We start from the raw sequence: 16334 nt of genomic DNA on the forward strand, positions 1-16334 counted from the left end.
ATACCATCCCTGTCCCTGTACCCGTTGGGGGGTTGTCTCCCAAACCCGCCCCGAATCCCCGGTTTTTATTTATTAAAAATATATTACACTCAATTTTGACCAAAAAATAAACTCAATTATATTCAATTAAATCATAAAATTCAACTTAACTACTTAAAATCATCTAAACAATTTGACAAACTAATAGAAATCATATATTCCACAATCAAAACTAAATATTTTGTCTCAAAATACTTATTTTACTGCTAAACTTAACAACAACAAAACACATTAAAGACCTTCAAAAATAAAAGATAAAAAAAACAAAAAAACAAAAAAACTAGTAGCATTATAGAAGAGGTATAATTTTCCAACCGGAAGAAGAATTCGTACCAGCACCGTAGCTTTATCAGACAATATGGAATGGAAGGAGGTTCTAATAACGAAGGGAGAACACATAAAAAAATAATTTACATATGTTTCATGGTCAACCAAGAAAATCATGAATTGTTTCCTATTGGTTTATTGAAATATATATTCTATATTCTATATTCATTAATTAAAAAAATTATATATATCACTAATTGGGCCGGGTTCGGGGATGGAGACAACGATACCACTGGCCATCTCCAACCGGGGATTTTTGGTAAATCTTTTGCGGGTTTTGGGTTCGTACTGTCTGCTAAAGTTCAAACAAAACCTTCACTTAAGCCCAAATAGCTGGAAGAGAAAGCGATCAGAACTGGCCCATTTAACACAACCCCCAAAAAAAAAACCCAATCAAACCCTACCTTCCACGTTTACACTATAAAAAACAACACAAAACCCTAGCTGCCCTTCAGTCCAAAGTTCGTATATCCCACCTCCCCTTCCCTTCATTTTCTGAGAGACCAAATGGCCGCCGCCGCCGCAGCTGCGCGTCCCCTGGTCACAGTCCAGTCCTTGGAAGGCGACATGGCCACAGACCAGACCCAAACCGTTGCCCTACCCGACGTCATGAAGGCCTCGATCCGGCCCGACATCGTCACCTTCGTCCACTCCAATATTTCGAAGAACTCCCGCCAGCCCTACGCCGTCTCCAAGAAGGCCGGCCACCAGACCTCAGCCGAGTCCTGGGGTACCGGCCGAGCCGTCTCCCGTATCCCTCGTGTCCCCGGCGGCGGGACCCACCGGGCCGGCCAGGGAGCTTTCGGCAACATGTGCCGAGGTGGCCGCATGTTCGCGCCCACCAAGATCTGGCGCCGCTGGCACCGGAAGATCAACGTCAACCAGAAGCGGTACGCCGTCGTTTCAGCGATCGCCGCCTCGGCGGTGCCGTCTCTTGTTTTGGCCCGCGGGCACAAGATTGAGACTGTTCCTGAATTGCCCCTGGTTGTTAGCGACTCCATTGAAGGTGTTGAGAAGACCTCGGCGGCTTTGAAGGTTTTGAAGCAGATCGGGGCTTACTCCGATGCTGAGAAGGCGAAGGACAGCCACTCGATCCGACCTGGAAAGGGTAAGATGAGGAACAGGCGCTATATTAACCGAAAGGGGCCGTTGATTGTGTACGGGACTGAGGGGGCCAAGCTCGTGAAGGCGTTTAGGAACATTCCTGGTATTGATATCATCAATGTGGAGAGGCTTAACCTGTTGAAGCTTGCTCCCGGTGGGCATTTGGGTCGGTTTGTCGTCTGGACCAAGTCGGCTTTCGAGAAATTGGATTCGATCTATGGCTCATTTGATAAGGTTTCTGAGAAGAAGAATGGGTACGTGTTGCCGAGGTCGAAGATGGTGAATGCTGATTTGGCGAGGATTATTAACTCCGATGAGGTTCAGAGTGTTGTTAGGCCGATCAAGAAGGAAGTGAAGAGGGCTCCATTGAAGAAGAATCCTCTGAAGAATCTGAATACCCTGCTTAAGTTGAATCCTTATGCAAAGACAGCTAGGAGAATGTCTTTGTTGGCCGAGGCGGAGAGGGTCAAGGCTAAGAAGGAGAAGCTTGACAAGAAGAGGAAGCCCATTTCTAAGGTAATCAAATCACCCCAACTTCTGAGATTATACGTTTCTGTTTGTGGTCAATTGATTCTGTTGATTATTTACATGGTGGTTAAGATTGTTCGATTAGGAATATGTTTTTGTTGTAGAAAATTTGGGGTTTTCATTTTTAATTGATGTTGTATTTCTACTAGTGTTATGAATCAAAGCTTTATTGTTGTATGCTTAATTGTTTGAATGCACATGTTAGTCTCTCTAAGTGCATCTTAATACTAAGGTTAGGGAATGCATGCTGCTCTATATATTTAATTTTATGTTCAATTGCTTTTGATCATAAGGCAGATAATTTTCATGATTGATTGTATCGATGTGGAGTCTGTTTTGGAGTGTGATTGACATATTCATAAATCAGTCCTGATTCTTAATAGAATGCTTCCTTCATGTTATCGAGCCAGATATCCACTCACGGTCATTGTTTTTTATGTGGAGGAATTTCATTAATCTTTTGCACTGTTTTATGTGATCGGGGCTTGTGTAATAATGTATTTCTTTGTTGTCTATTTCTCTTTATCCAGGAGGAAGCTTCAACCATCAAGGCAGCTGGTAAGGCATGGTACCAAACGATGATCTCAGACAGCGACTACACAGAGTTTGACAACTTCACAAAGTGGCTTGGAGTATCCCAGTAATTTATTTCTTTAAAATTCTAAAGACGTTTTCATAGTCCATTTTGCTTTTTTTGGTTTACCAATGTCTTTTGTTTCCTTGAGTTGGGGATGAGGAGGAAAATTGGTGTAGCAAGAGAGAATATTATGATGTGTTTTTCCTGCTGGGTTTTGTCTGGTAGACTATTTTTGTCATTCGTAACTGGAATTATATTAGTTTAGTCTGTCAATTTTGTTCCATGACAATGTCAGGCGTATTTGTGTTTGAATATCTTTGATTTATATATATGGTACCCAGCTTCAAAATAAAATTTAACTACATATTCATTAAGTTTGATACTTTACAAATATAATTTTATGCTTTTCAATTTTCTTTTGCACTTTCTGAAAACGTCGAAGGCGATTTGGTTTTCCAAGTTTTTGAACCATGAAGTTATTGAATTGAGAAACAGTTGTGGTATTTTTTGGAGCCTCAGAGAACTCAGAAAGATTGTCTTCCTCTGTCTTTTTGTTGTATTTGTTTAGCATTTGGAGTTGCTGAATAGGTTTTCTTTTTCCTTCAAACCAAACAGTTTCTTTCAATTTTTTTTAAAATTCAAGATCAGTATTTCACTACCAAACGTATTTTCTGACTTTAAAAAACTCAACCCTAACGTTTGGAATGATCAGAATACCGATTGCGGAACTGTTTTTAAACCTGCATTTCACTGTGCGAAACTAGCAGCCGGCAGTTCTAGTTTCTGAGGCTAAAAACTCCCAAGAACAAAATTGTGTATTTGAAAACCAAGTAATTTCATATTCTAATAAAGTTTTTACATTGGCATAACAGCAGAGTGATAACAAAATTTGGAGAATATAACCAAATCAGGACCTATAAAGCAACAATTAAAACTAACCAAAACTAAAAATTGAAAGTAAAATTACACCCGCCAATGCAAAAGCCGAACCAACCACAAGGAAGAAATACTAGCCTCCTAAATCAAAGAGAGGAGATATCTAAACCCTAAACCCTGAATTTTCGACATGAGATATTCTCGAAGATCAAATAAACTCTACTAAGTAACGATGCGAAAAGGTAGAGGATCTAGACATACTTTTGCTCACCATCCATTAGGTAAAAATCATAGAATGAACTAATATCCGAAAATTAAACACAACATTGCTACAAAGGTCATCCCAAGGAAGGATAACATGATGAGGGCATGGATGCTTCTTAGTGTCTGCCCTATTGTCATTCTTCTTTTTCTAGGAGCAAGTGTTTCTCGACGACCAAACATGGTTAATTCTCTTTGCTAGGACAAAAGTAATTGCTATTGCGTAATTATGATTGAAGAAACAACATGGCTCTCATGTTATTTATATACAATCATTAGAATCCTTTTACAAAAAGATTTAGGATTTTACTCCAAACCAAATTAGGGATTTTGTTGGCGAGTCCTTACTTAGTTAGCATTTTGGTTATTTACCCATTTATCTAGTCCAGTTGTAATTGAGATTTATTTCCTATTGTAATTTACATTTATTTTCTATACCCATCGCCGGCTATACTGTTTTTGACACGTCGCCGCTACCCACTAGGCAGGTCCTATTTTTATATTATTTTATTTTATATTATTTTATATTTATAAATAGTATAGCCTCTAGGCTATACACCTGTACAGCCGCCCGGCTATACTGTTTTTGACACGAGCACCTAACAGGTGCTCTTTTTTTCTTCTTTTTTTTTTTTTTTTTAAATTTTTAATTTTTATAAATAGTATAGCCCAGCGGCTATACGCTTTACACAAATGCTGTGATCTTTTTTTTAAAATTGTTTTTCCCTGATTTTTGTCTATTGATAGTTTATAGCATTATCCATTACCATTAGGCCATTACCCGAGTCTTTATTGTCCCCTTTTCAGTTTTCACTTTTTCAGAGTTAGTACCCATATAAAGAATTAGCATTTTCACTTTTAATACTCGTATTGTACACATACGTCTGTATTTTAAATGTATTATATATCCTTTATTTAAAAAATAATAACAAAAGTACCCTCCTAGTTGCGTTAGTTTATACTTTATTAATATTAATTGGCTAGTTTCAACATAACCAATGCAGATATTGAAGAGAGAGAAATTTTAGAGTAAATCAATTTGAGAGTTCAATTTTTTTTTCTTCTTTTTTTGTGGGTATGTTTGCTTTTGATTTAGCTCATTCTCTAGAGTGCAACTTGTTTGAGGAACATCAATCAATATTATTCTAATAATTTAATTAAACAATTAAATTAAACAACAAATAGAATATTTATAGAAAAAAGGGGACCTGCCTAGCCAAGTGGCTATACTATTTTTGTAATAAAAAAAATATCGTAGGAAGGTCGAGCGGCTATACTATTTTGAAAAAAATCTGAGTGTATGGCTGCTCAGCGTTACAATTTATAGGAAACAAAAGGACACGACTAGCACCTGGGCGACTACGTGTCAAAACATGTATAGCCGAGCAGCTATACTATTTTAAAAAAGAACTCCATAGTAAAGCTGCGCAGCTATATTATTTATAGAAGAAAAGACACCCGTCTAGCGCCTAGCCTCCCACATGTCAAAACATGTATGGCCGCGCGGCTACACCTTTAATTGTTTCAGCCTTTGTGTCTTTTGGTGGCTTCTTTCTTTAGCGGCTTTGCTCTATCCGATGTCTTCATTAGGCAACCAGTGCAAGAACAATAAACTCTGTATAGAGATGAAGATGCTTTTCTTGTTTCTACAAACTGGAACTCCAGTATATGGTTTATTATGTGTTTCTAAATCTCAGTGCTACGGATATTACTCACCGGTTCAAGTGCTAGTGGAGGTGGATGTTTCTTTATTATGATATTTTAATGGAATTTTGCTTCATGATTGACCCGATGCATCTTATGTGGGCTATTTGCTGGAGGTTTCTTCCTAGTCAAGTAATGAATGCTTCCCTTTTCAAAAGCAAAGGATGGAGGGTCATAATGTGCACCCCCTCCTCGCTATAATATCTCTCCAGACTCATGATCATTTCCTACTTATATTACTTTCTGTAGGCCCTTTGTTTAAGTCTTTGTGTTTTCATTAGCTTCATCCGTTACTTCGGCAGTTTTACCCGAAAAGGTTTGAACTTCAAATTCCATGTTTTTTTTTTTTTTTTTTTTTTGTAAATGTACTTATGATGTTGAGTTGTTTTGACTGATTATATGCAAAAATATTGATATGGGGTTTAATGGTTTACTCTTTGTGCCATTACTGTTTTTAGACATCATATTCTTTTTTTTTCCTTTCATAAAGTTCCATCTTTCTCATAACTCATCCCAACTAGGAATCACGATTAGGCATTCAATTCTGCGTTCAGGTGTCTTAAGGGTGTGGGCTTTATTTGGAAAAGGACCATTTTCATATATATGCTTGTCTTTTTTTAATATATGTTCAAAAAATCCGTAGGTGGTAGGTGGGTTGCAGAGGCATGGGCCTAAAGCCAAGAGCCTAGAGCCTAGAGGAGTAATCGGGGCATAGGCACAATTTTTTAAAATTATTATTTTGTATTATAAATTATAAATTTATACCAAAATCATGCAAAATAAGAAGATATATAAAAGAAAACTTTAATATTTTCTAACCTTAATATTATCTGACTTTTATTTTTGTATTTTCAGTAATCTTGATATTTTAAAAAAACTGCAAAAAAAAAGTAAAAATAGGCCCATTTTAATACAATGTTTAAGGCCATTTTACAAAACCCAACCCGTTAGTTATATTAAAAATTAAGTCAGATATCTTCTTCTTCCCAGCGTCGCCTTGTCCTCCCTCTCTCTGTTTCGATTTCATCTCTCTGTCTCAATCTTTGTCTCTCTCTGTCTTTCTTCCTAACAAGCAGTGGCGCTTGCCCGCTTCAACCGCCCTTCGTCCGAGCATCAACGGCTAAACCCCCACCTAGACCCTCCTAGACCCGCCTAGGTCGCCTAGGTGGATGCCCAGGCGCCGCCTAACTCCCTGGCGCCTACCCCTAATGATTAGGGTGAAATTGGGGCGGTGTCCTCCACCTAGTGCCTAGGTGCCGCTTAGGCTGATTTTTCAAACCTATTTTAGATTACAATTTTTTAGTGTAAAAACCAAACAAAACTGCTAAGTGGTTTGGTTTTTTGTCCAAAACAAATGTGGTTTGGTTTGGCCGGTTTGAATGATGCATACGGTCTTTCGCCAACCACTTTTGTATAAAGAAAAAAAAAACCAGAGCCACCTTTAAAATTGAACATGGGGGATGACTTTTCATTTCCTGCAACGCAGTGGCTGATCCAGGATTCAACAGTCAAGTGGGCAAAGCTTATGTTAAAAACTTGACGGTACTAGTGAATTTCATTAATACACATAAAAATACACACCGAATTAGGCATGAGTGACACACTAAGCCTTACCCTCAAATACGCATCTCTATACACATTGGCGAAACAAAGTTTTCATATGTGTGGGGGCTTCTCACAACATATAAACAATAAAAATTCAAATTCTCACAAGACATACAAAAACCCAATAAAATTAAAATTCACCAACACAAGTTCACAAGTTCACAATTGCAACAAAGGGACATACAATTACATACTAAGCAAGAAAAATTATAAGAAATAGACAAGTACATACTTAGAGTTGAATATCGATTTAGCAAATATCTCTAAAAGCCCAATAAAATCAATAGAAAGAAGAAATCAAAATTTCACAAACTTAAAAAAACCATAAGTAGAGAGAAAACAGGAGAAGATTAACAAAAAGTAATTAAATAAATTAAACTAATTAAATTTGATATGGAGTTTGAGAGAAAAACTTAGAAGCAGTAAAAAAGTGTGATACATGTCTGTGCCAAGAAAAGAGAAAAAAAGGATAAATTTTTAACAATTTATGTCAAAAGGTCATACATAATAATAATAGGTATAAACCTTGGGGGTATGTTTGTCTTCTCTTTATTTTTTCTTTCCCACTTGTTTAGTCTATGAGCCACATGATTGTACTTTTGAAGTGGGGTATAAATCATATATCTTAATAATAGAGTAGGCGGCAGTGTACTTCTGAAGTGGGCTCCACATGATTGTATATGGGTTTGGGAAAAACTGGAGAAGGCGGCCGCCTACTCTGCCATTGGCGTAGGACCGCCACTGCTGCACAGCAGAACCTGTAGATCAATACGTTAATGCTGCCTTTTTTTTTTCCTACTAGTTAATGTGATGAAACCATGCACCATGCGTACAAAAATTAATTTCACTTTAATTAGAGAAGATGGATTAGATCAAGAAAAGAATGTAAAAGCATGACAATAATTTCACTTCACAAAAGAAACCGATCTGCAAATTTATTGAGAAAGAGTGATTATATTTGATGAATTTTTCCCCAAATATTCCTCTTCATAAAAATATTGGTCGCCTTTTTCATGTAATTGTTATCTGCTCAAGCTCTGCCCTGTTTTACAAGCTATTAATGCTGTAAAATTTTCTCTCTTTTGCCGTAGTTGATTTGTTGAAGTCCTTTCATGTTTAAGTAGGGAAACAACTGAGTTTGTACACGGACAGGATAAAAAAGCCAAATTTGTACTTTCTTACGGTATCAATGGCTGGTAAAACTGTGAAGAATGTTACAAGCTTGAATGCCTTGGTGGACAATGGAAGCAACACAATTATCTTCGTAGAGTCTGATAACGATTTTATTGATGTTCTCTTGAGTTTCTTGACAATACCAATGGGAACAATTGTTAGCCGAGCCCGTAAACATTCAGTACCGCTGGAAATAGGTTGCACGAGCAATTTGTATGCCAGTGCTGTGAATATCGATGTTCGGCATTTCCAGACTGAAGCATGTAAAGAGATGTTGCTATGTCCCCACAATGGGGCTGAATCTCATTGCAAAAACCTCAAACTGAAAATTGACAACGATGGGCCGACGAGGTACTTTGTGTGTGATAGTTGGCAATGCAACTTCGAAATGAAGTCAATAAGTCATTACAAAGGTGTTCTTTGTAAATGTGGAAGATGCATGAATTTGAAGTCGTCACTTTCAGTTTCATCCTCTGCTGAGCAAGGTGGGGGCATCTTTGTAAAAGAATCAGCTAGGTTCATAATTACTGATGATTTATGTGTGATGTCCCCGTTATCGGTGGCAAGCAATCCTGTATTTACAAAGCTTGGAGCCATGAATGAGAATAGCACAACTGAACAACAGAATTTGAAAATAGGAGCTCATGAGGTAAATGAATGCTGTTTGCCAATTGTTTTATTTTTCTTTTCATACAACTGTAGTGTTTGTGGTTTCTGACCTCATGGTCTTTTTTCTAGGTTTTCAACTTGCTTATGCGCTCATTAGTATCAAAGAAACCTCTGTCTGAAACTATACTGAAGCATAATCCTGTACCAAATCCGAATTTGAGCCTTTTAAATCTGGATAAACTAATATTGACACGTATTGAATCTCTACTGCTTGGAGACATGATGGATGCGGAGGAAGAAGAAAAGATTGTTGTTAAGCTTACAATTAGCGTATCGAAGAATATTGTTTGTGATGCAGAAGCAGGGCAGGATTTTGTTAATTTGCTCTTCAGTTTTTTAGCTGTTCCACTTGGTTTCATATTAAAGCATATGTGGGATGCCTCTTTCAAAGGGTGCATTGATGAGTTGCACAAATGTGTCAAAGATCTTGATGAGCAGCACTTGAAGTCAAATTACCACAGGGAAATTCTACTGAGTCCTAAGATTTATCCTGGTTTTTGCTACTAGAACCGTCTTTTTGGAATTGAGGATGGCCCTGTGGCCTCATATTATTATGCACATTGGCCGGTGGATGGATGTTGGCATTATATATTGGCTACTGATAAAAACCCGTAGCTTCTAACGCCCTGACACTTCCACTCAAATTGAAGCATGATAAAAGTACTCAAGGGTATTTGAAAGAATCAACGGCGTTCATGGTAACTAACAAGCTGATCATATGGCCTGCATCTCCTTTCTTTTGCTTTTCGATTATAAATGAATTGAAGGTACCTTTCACTGACATAAAGGAGGAAACTGTTGAGGTTGGCAAGAAGGAGGTGAATTAATTGTTTACAATTTTCATGTTGCCCTTTTCACTGAAACCCTCTCCCTTTTTAATTGTTGATGATTCTCGTGTTGTTACTTGTCGTAGGCGTTGCATCTTTTGGTGGCTACTTTTCTTAGCGACTCTGCTCTAACCGATGTCTTCATTAGCCAGCTGAATCAAGAGAAGTCTATAAAGAGAGCTTGCTTATCCATTAAATGATGATGATGCTTCTCCTTTATACAAACTGGAACTCCAGTATGGATGACACTGTGTTTGCACTTCCTTATGGATAATGCTAATGCTTGCATACTAATACTTGTAGCAGACTCATAGTCATGGGTTCAATTGCTAGTAGAGATTTCTTTATGCAGAATATTTAGTGAACGTTTGTTTCTTGAATGACCTGCTGTATGTAATAATAATGCAGGCTTTGTTTTTCTTCTACAGAAAAAAAAGGAAAGGAGTGAAGTTGTAAAAAACTATGAGTTCTTTAAGGATGAAATGTATGGGGATGAAATCTCTTTCCAAATACCATACACAGCACACCACAGACCAAGATCTTTTTAACAGTAGAAGCCAAGGGCTCTAGGCCTGTAAGGTGTTAGCCCAGTTGGTTGGGAACTACCCTTACCACCCAGGAGGTCTTGGGTTCGAGTGGGGTTCGAGCATCACCACATCCTCCTCCCCCATAGAATTAGCATATCGTTGTAACTCAAAAAAAAAAAAAAAAGTCTCCTTTGGATTTTTTTCAGAAAAAAAAAATTGTCCTTTGGAGATTGTATTGACACCTCATTATGTGAAATTTAAAGTCATAATTCTATATTTGCCAGTGGGTGTTTACCTCAGTGGTTGAGGTCTATGTTTGCAATCCCCATGACATCAATTCGAATCCCATTGTAGGTGCGCCCTCCCCTTAGAATAGAGTTCCCTCTCCCCCTCCCCTTTGAATAGAATATCAATGGAATAATAAAAAAAAAAGAAGTCATAATTCAACAAACTCCATGGCATCAATTTGAATCCCATTGTGGGTGCCCCCTCCCATTAGAATAGAATATCGATCGAATAAAAAAAAAGGGTCATAGTTCTATATTTAATTCCAGCAATGAGAATCTTCATGTCATAGTGGGGCCATAGATTTCTTCGTAGTTATTTATTATTTATTTATTTTTATCATATTTAGAAAGGGGGAGGGGGAGGAGAAATATTTTTATGTTCAGGTACACCAATTGTCTGGCAGTGGTGGAGCTAGGATTCATAGCATGGAGGGGTCAAAATTTCAAAGTCACTTCCACATAGGTTTTTCATTTTCAACTGAGTGGATCAACACAAATCTAATTGCAATATTTGTATATCTATATCATATATTTTATAATATATTACAATAGATTGAAAATTGAATGGGGACCCATGCCATGACAGGCCTTGTTATAGCTCCGCCCCTACTCTGTGGTGTACCATCCAATACACATAAGAAATATGAAAATATTTCATAAAAATAAAATATTTTTATATGTCCCATTTGTATTTTATGGTACACCATTTTCATATATATGCTTGCCTTTCTTTAATATATGTTCGAAAAATCCATAGGCAATAGGTGGGTGGCAGGCATGGGGCAGGAGGCTAGAGGTGTAATCGGGGCCTAAGCACCCGTTTTTTTTTTTTTAATAATTATTTTGTATTATAAATTATAAATTATACCAAAATCATGCAAAATAATAAGATATATAAAACTTTAATATTTTCCAACCTTGATATTATATGATTTTTATTTTTGTATTTTTAGTAACCTTGATATTTTAAAAAAACTGCAAAAAAAAGTAAAAATAGGCCCATTTTAATACAATGTTTAAGGCCATTACAAAACCCAACACGTTAGTTATATTAAAAATTAGGTCAAATATCTTCTTCTTCCCAGCGTCGCCTTCTCCTTCCTCTCTCTGTTTCGATTTCATCTCTCTGTCTCTGTCTCTCTCTCTCTCTTCGTCTTTCTTCCTAACAAGAGGCGGCTCTAGCGCGCTTCAACCGCCCTTCGTCAGCCAAGACCCGCCTAGACCCGCCTAGGCCCGCCCAGGCAGCCTAGACCAGCCTAGGCGCCGCCTAACTCCCATCGTTCACAACCCTTGGGAATTGGTTGCATGGACAACATATATGGAAGTGTGGAGAGTTTTGACTCACAGCTTTTCCGAACTGAAGAATGTAGAGCCATGCTGTTAGGTCTCCGCAATAGGACAGAATATCTCTTGGACAACATCAAACTGAAATTTGATGATTGCGGTACCCACGCGGTACTTTACGTGTTCTAATCCACACTGCAGAAATTTTCGGAACAGTCTTGTTTTTAGTTATTACCAAACGGTTCGTTGTCATCGTTGCAAGCGTCTAATGGACACGGAGACCACCCTTCCAGTGTCTGGTGCTGAAGATGGTGAGGTCTTTGTAAAAGGTCCAGCCAGATTTATAATTAGTGATGATTTACAAGTGATGCCCCCATTTACTTCTACAAGCTCTTCTTTAGTTAAGAACCTCGGATTCACGGGATGGAATAGTATTGAGTAGTTGACAGTCAATGTAGGAGTTGATGAGGTAAATGATCTGTTATACCACCAAAGTTAATTTTATAGTAAGAAATGAAATGCTAGTTTCTGATGATCTTTTCACTTTCTTCAGGTTTTGAAGTTGCTTGTGTGCTCATTAGTATCAAAGATGCCTTTGACTGAAACTCTGCTGAAGCATGAACCCCTCCTAGAATTGAGCAATGAAAATGTTGATCAAGAAATAGATGTTGAATCTCGAATGTTAGGAGACGCCACGAATGAGTAAGAAGAAAAGATTTCTATTAAGCTCATAGTTAGCAAATCTAGGAAGATGGTTTGTTATGCAGAAGCAGGGGAGGAGTTTGTTAATTTACTCTTCAGTTTCTTGACTCTTCCACTCGGGTTTATTGTGAAACAGATGCAGGATAACTCTATGAAAGGATGCATTGGTCAGTTGTACAAAAGTGTCCAGGATCTTGATGAGCAATGCTTGAAGTCAAATAACCATAAGAAAATGCTAGTGAGTCCCAAGCTTCTCCCTGGATTTGGCTATAAGAACCATCCTTTGGGAATAGAGGAAGCCTCGTATCAGCTGGCCATTGATACCACCCTTATCCACTCTAATAAACAAGTGAAATCAGTTGAATTCATTACTACTGTTCTTAATCTTTTAGACTGTTTTATGTGATCGGGGCTTGTGTAATAATGTATTTCTTTGTTGTCTATTTCTCTTTATCCAGGAGGAAGCTTCAACCATCAAGGCAGCTGGTAAGGCATGGTACCAAACGATGATCTCAGAGAGCGACTACACAGAGTTTGACAACTTCACAAAGTGGCTTGGAGTATCCCAGTAATTTATTTCTTTAAAATTCTAAAGACGTTTTCATAGTCTATTTTGCTTTTTTTTGGTTTACCAATGTCTTTTGTTTCGTTGAGTTGGGGATGAGGAGGAAAATTGGTGTAGCAAGAGAGAATGTTATGATGTGTGGGTTTTGTCTGGTAGACTATTTTTGTCATTCGTAACTGGAATTATTATTAGTTTAGTTTGTCAATTTTGTTCCATGACAATGTCAGGCGTATTTTTGTTTGAATATCTTTGATTTATATATTCATTAAGTTTGATACTTTACAAATATAATTTTATATCCTCTTCAATTTTCTTTTGTACTTTCTGAAAACATCGAAGGCGATTTGGTTTTCAAAGTTTTCAAACTATGAAGTTATTGAATTGAGAAACAGTTGTTGTATTTTTTGGAGCCTCAGAGAACTCAGAACGATTGTCTTCCGCTGTCTTTTTGTTGTATTTGTTTTGTTCGTATAGCATTTGGAGCTGCTGAATAGGTTTTCTTTTTCCTTCAAACCAAACAGTTTCTTTCAATTTTTTTTAAAATTCAACATCAGTATTTCACTACCAAACGTATTTTCTGACTTTAAAAAACTCAACCCTAACGTTTGGAATGATCAGAATACCGATTGCGGAACTGTTTTTAAACCTGCATTTCACTGTGCGAAACTAGCAGCCGGCAAGAACAAAATTGTGTATTTGAAACCAAGTAATTTCATATTCTAATAAAGTTTTTACATTGGCATAACAACAGAGTGATAACAAAATTTGGAGAATATAACCAAATCAGGACCTATAAAGCAACAATTAAAACTAACCAAAACTAAAAATTGAAAGTAAAATTACACCGGCTGATGCAAAAGCCGAACCAACCACAAGGAAGAAATACCAGCCTCCAAAATCAAAGAGAGGAGATATCTAAACCCTAAGCCCTGAATTTTCAACATGGGACTTTATTATCGAATACCAAATAAACTCTCTATTGAGTAACAATACAAAAAGGTAGAGGACCTAGACATACTTTTGCTCACCATCCATTAGGTAAAAATCATAGAATGAACTAATCCGAAAATTAAACACAACATTGCTACAAAGGTCATCCCAAGGAAGGATAACAAGATGAGGGCATGGATGCTTCTTAGTCTCTGCCCTATTGTCATTCTTCTTCTTCTAGGAGCAAGTGTTTCTTGACGACCAAACATGGTTAATTCTCTTTGCTAGGACAAAAGTAATTGCTATTGTGTAATTATGATTGAAGAAACAACATGGCTCTCATGCTAGGTCCTCTTGTTTTTCCACGATTTTTGTTTATTGATAGTTTAGAGCATTATCCATTAGTATTAGGCCATTACCCAAGTCTTTATTATCCCCTTTTGAGTTTTTACTTTTTCAGAGTTATTACCCACATAAAGAATTTAGCATTTTCACTTTTAATACTCGTATTGTACACGTACGTATGTATTTTAAATATATTATATACCTTTTATTTAAAAAATAATAATAACAAAAGTACCCTCCTAGTTGCGTTAGTTTATACTTTATTAATATTAATTAGTTAGTTTCAACATATCCAGTGCAGATATTGAAGAGAGAGAAATTTCAGAGTAAATCAATTTGAGAGTTCAATTTTTTCTTGTTCGTTTTTTGTGGGTATATTTGCTTTTGATCTAGCTCATTCTCTAGAGTGAAACTTGTTTGAGGAACATCAATCAATATTATTCTAATAATTTAATTAAACAACAAATAGAATATTTATAGAAAAAAAGGGGACCCGCCTAGCCAAGTGGCTATACTATTTTTTTAATAAACAAATACCATAGTAACGCCGCACAGCTATACTATTTTGGAAAAAATCCGAGAGTATAGCTGCTCGGCGTTGCGATTTATAGAAAGAAAAAAAAAAGGACCCGCCTAGCGCCTGGGCGACCACGTGTCAAAACAGGTATAGCCGGGCGGCTATACTATTTTTTTTTATAAAAAAACTCCATAGTAGAGCTGCGCGGCTATAGTATTTATAGAGAAAAAGAGACCCGTCTAGCGCCTAGGCTCCCACATGTCAAAACAAGTATAGCCGCGCGGCTATACCTTTAATTCTTTTAGGCTTTGTGTCTTTTGGTGGCTTCTTTCCTTAGTGACCAAAAATTTCGAATTTTTTTGGCAGCCATTGGATTGGAGGAGAAAAACCGATCGGAGCCCAGAGGCCGCCATGTGTCTGCTAGTCGTTGGGGGAAAGGAAGGGCTGACGTCTGCGCACGGAAGTTTAATTTTATTCTACCATTGGCGCCGGCCAGCTCGGTTTCGTGGGACCCACACCCATCGAGGGCAAAAAAGGCCCGTTGGAACGCCTTTTTCTTCTTGGGCCCCCCTTGCCCCAGCCCTAGACCACCATTGGAATCGCATTTATGAGGCTATGAACCTGCAAAAATTTCACAATAAATTCCATGTAGTAGGATTTGTGTTCGATCTTTAAATAGCCTACGTTCGAGCCCAAGATTTAGCTTCATATCCAAGTAAGAAATGATAAAAACCAATAGTCCAATTCATCTAATTAAAAAATCAAATGAATTAGTTTTAAAGTTACAAACCAACATAAAAATAACAATTAAACAACAAATAATGCAACAATCCATTAATATTTTGTAGTGTTATGCGATCCACTAATATTTTGTCATGTGTAATAAATTAATTTTAAATATCAGTTCGGTACGAGTTTTCTCGGGTTATCTAAATGCTACCCGGTTCTTTATTCAATATTTTCAGTTCGGATCATATATTAAAAAAATAATATAATCAAACCTAACCAAATGATATCAAGGGAAGAAGACGGATACATGAGTAAATACTGTTAACTACTTGAGTTAGAAATCCCTTTAGAGCACTTCCACCCCTATGGGCTAGGGCAAGGTCAATTACTATTCACTTGAGATATGAGAAGATGAATTTATATAGAATTTTGGTGTGGGAAGTAAAGAATATGGCTAGGTATTTATTATGAAAAAAAATTCTGAATTTTTTTTTTCAATTTTTTTGTTATTTAAATTGGTTGTTGACGTTAGCAGGCAGCAGCACGGGCTAAACTTGCCTAGGTTGATGGGTCCCACGCCTTGCCCAGACTTGGCCTTGCGCGCTGAAGCCGTTCGGGGGGCCTAGGCCCTATCTTGTCAAGGCAAAAGTCCTTGCGGTGGACTTGCTCTTATGTATGATATATAGTATTGCTCAACTCTTTTATTTTATTTTTTCAGAACTTTAGGGACAACTCTCTTTAATTTATGAAAAAATTAC

The 16334-nt window shown here is 37.2% G+C and overlaps 1 protein-coding gene and 2 pseudogenes across 1 annotated transcript; all 3 read left to right on the forward strand.

The window, feature by feature from the left end:
- Positions 1-801: 801 nt before the first annotated feature.
- LOC110758376 (large ribosomal subunit protein uL4) lies at positions 802-2887 on the forward strand. Its single transcript, XM_021960233.2, has 2 exons — positions 802-1986; positions 2529-2887. The coding sequence occupies exons 1-2, from the start codon at positions 874-876 to the stop codon at positions 2640-2642; spliced, it is 1227 nt and encodes a 408-aa protein (XP_021815925.1). The 5' UTR covers positions 802-873; the 3' UTR covers positions 2643-2887.
- Positions 2888-8210: 5323 nt separating this feature from the next.
- On the forward strand, positions 8211-9930 carry LOC110758406 (uncharacterized; annotated as a pseudogene).
- A 1852-nt stretch (positions 9931-11782) lies between these two features.
- Positions 11783-12932, forward strand: LOC110758378 (uncharacterized; annotated as a pseudogene).
- Positions 12933-16334: the final 3402 nt, after the last annotated feature.

The sequence above is a fragment of the Prunus avium genome, chromosome 1 (genome assembly GCF_965620075.1).
Source record: "Prunus avium chromosome 1, drPruAviu1.hap1.1, whole genome shotgun sequence".
Taxonomy (NCBI): domain Eukaryota; kingdom Viridiplantae; phylum Streptophyta; class Magnoliopsida; order Rosales; family Rosaceae; genus Prunus; species Prunus avium.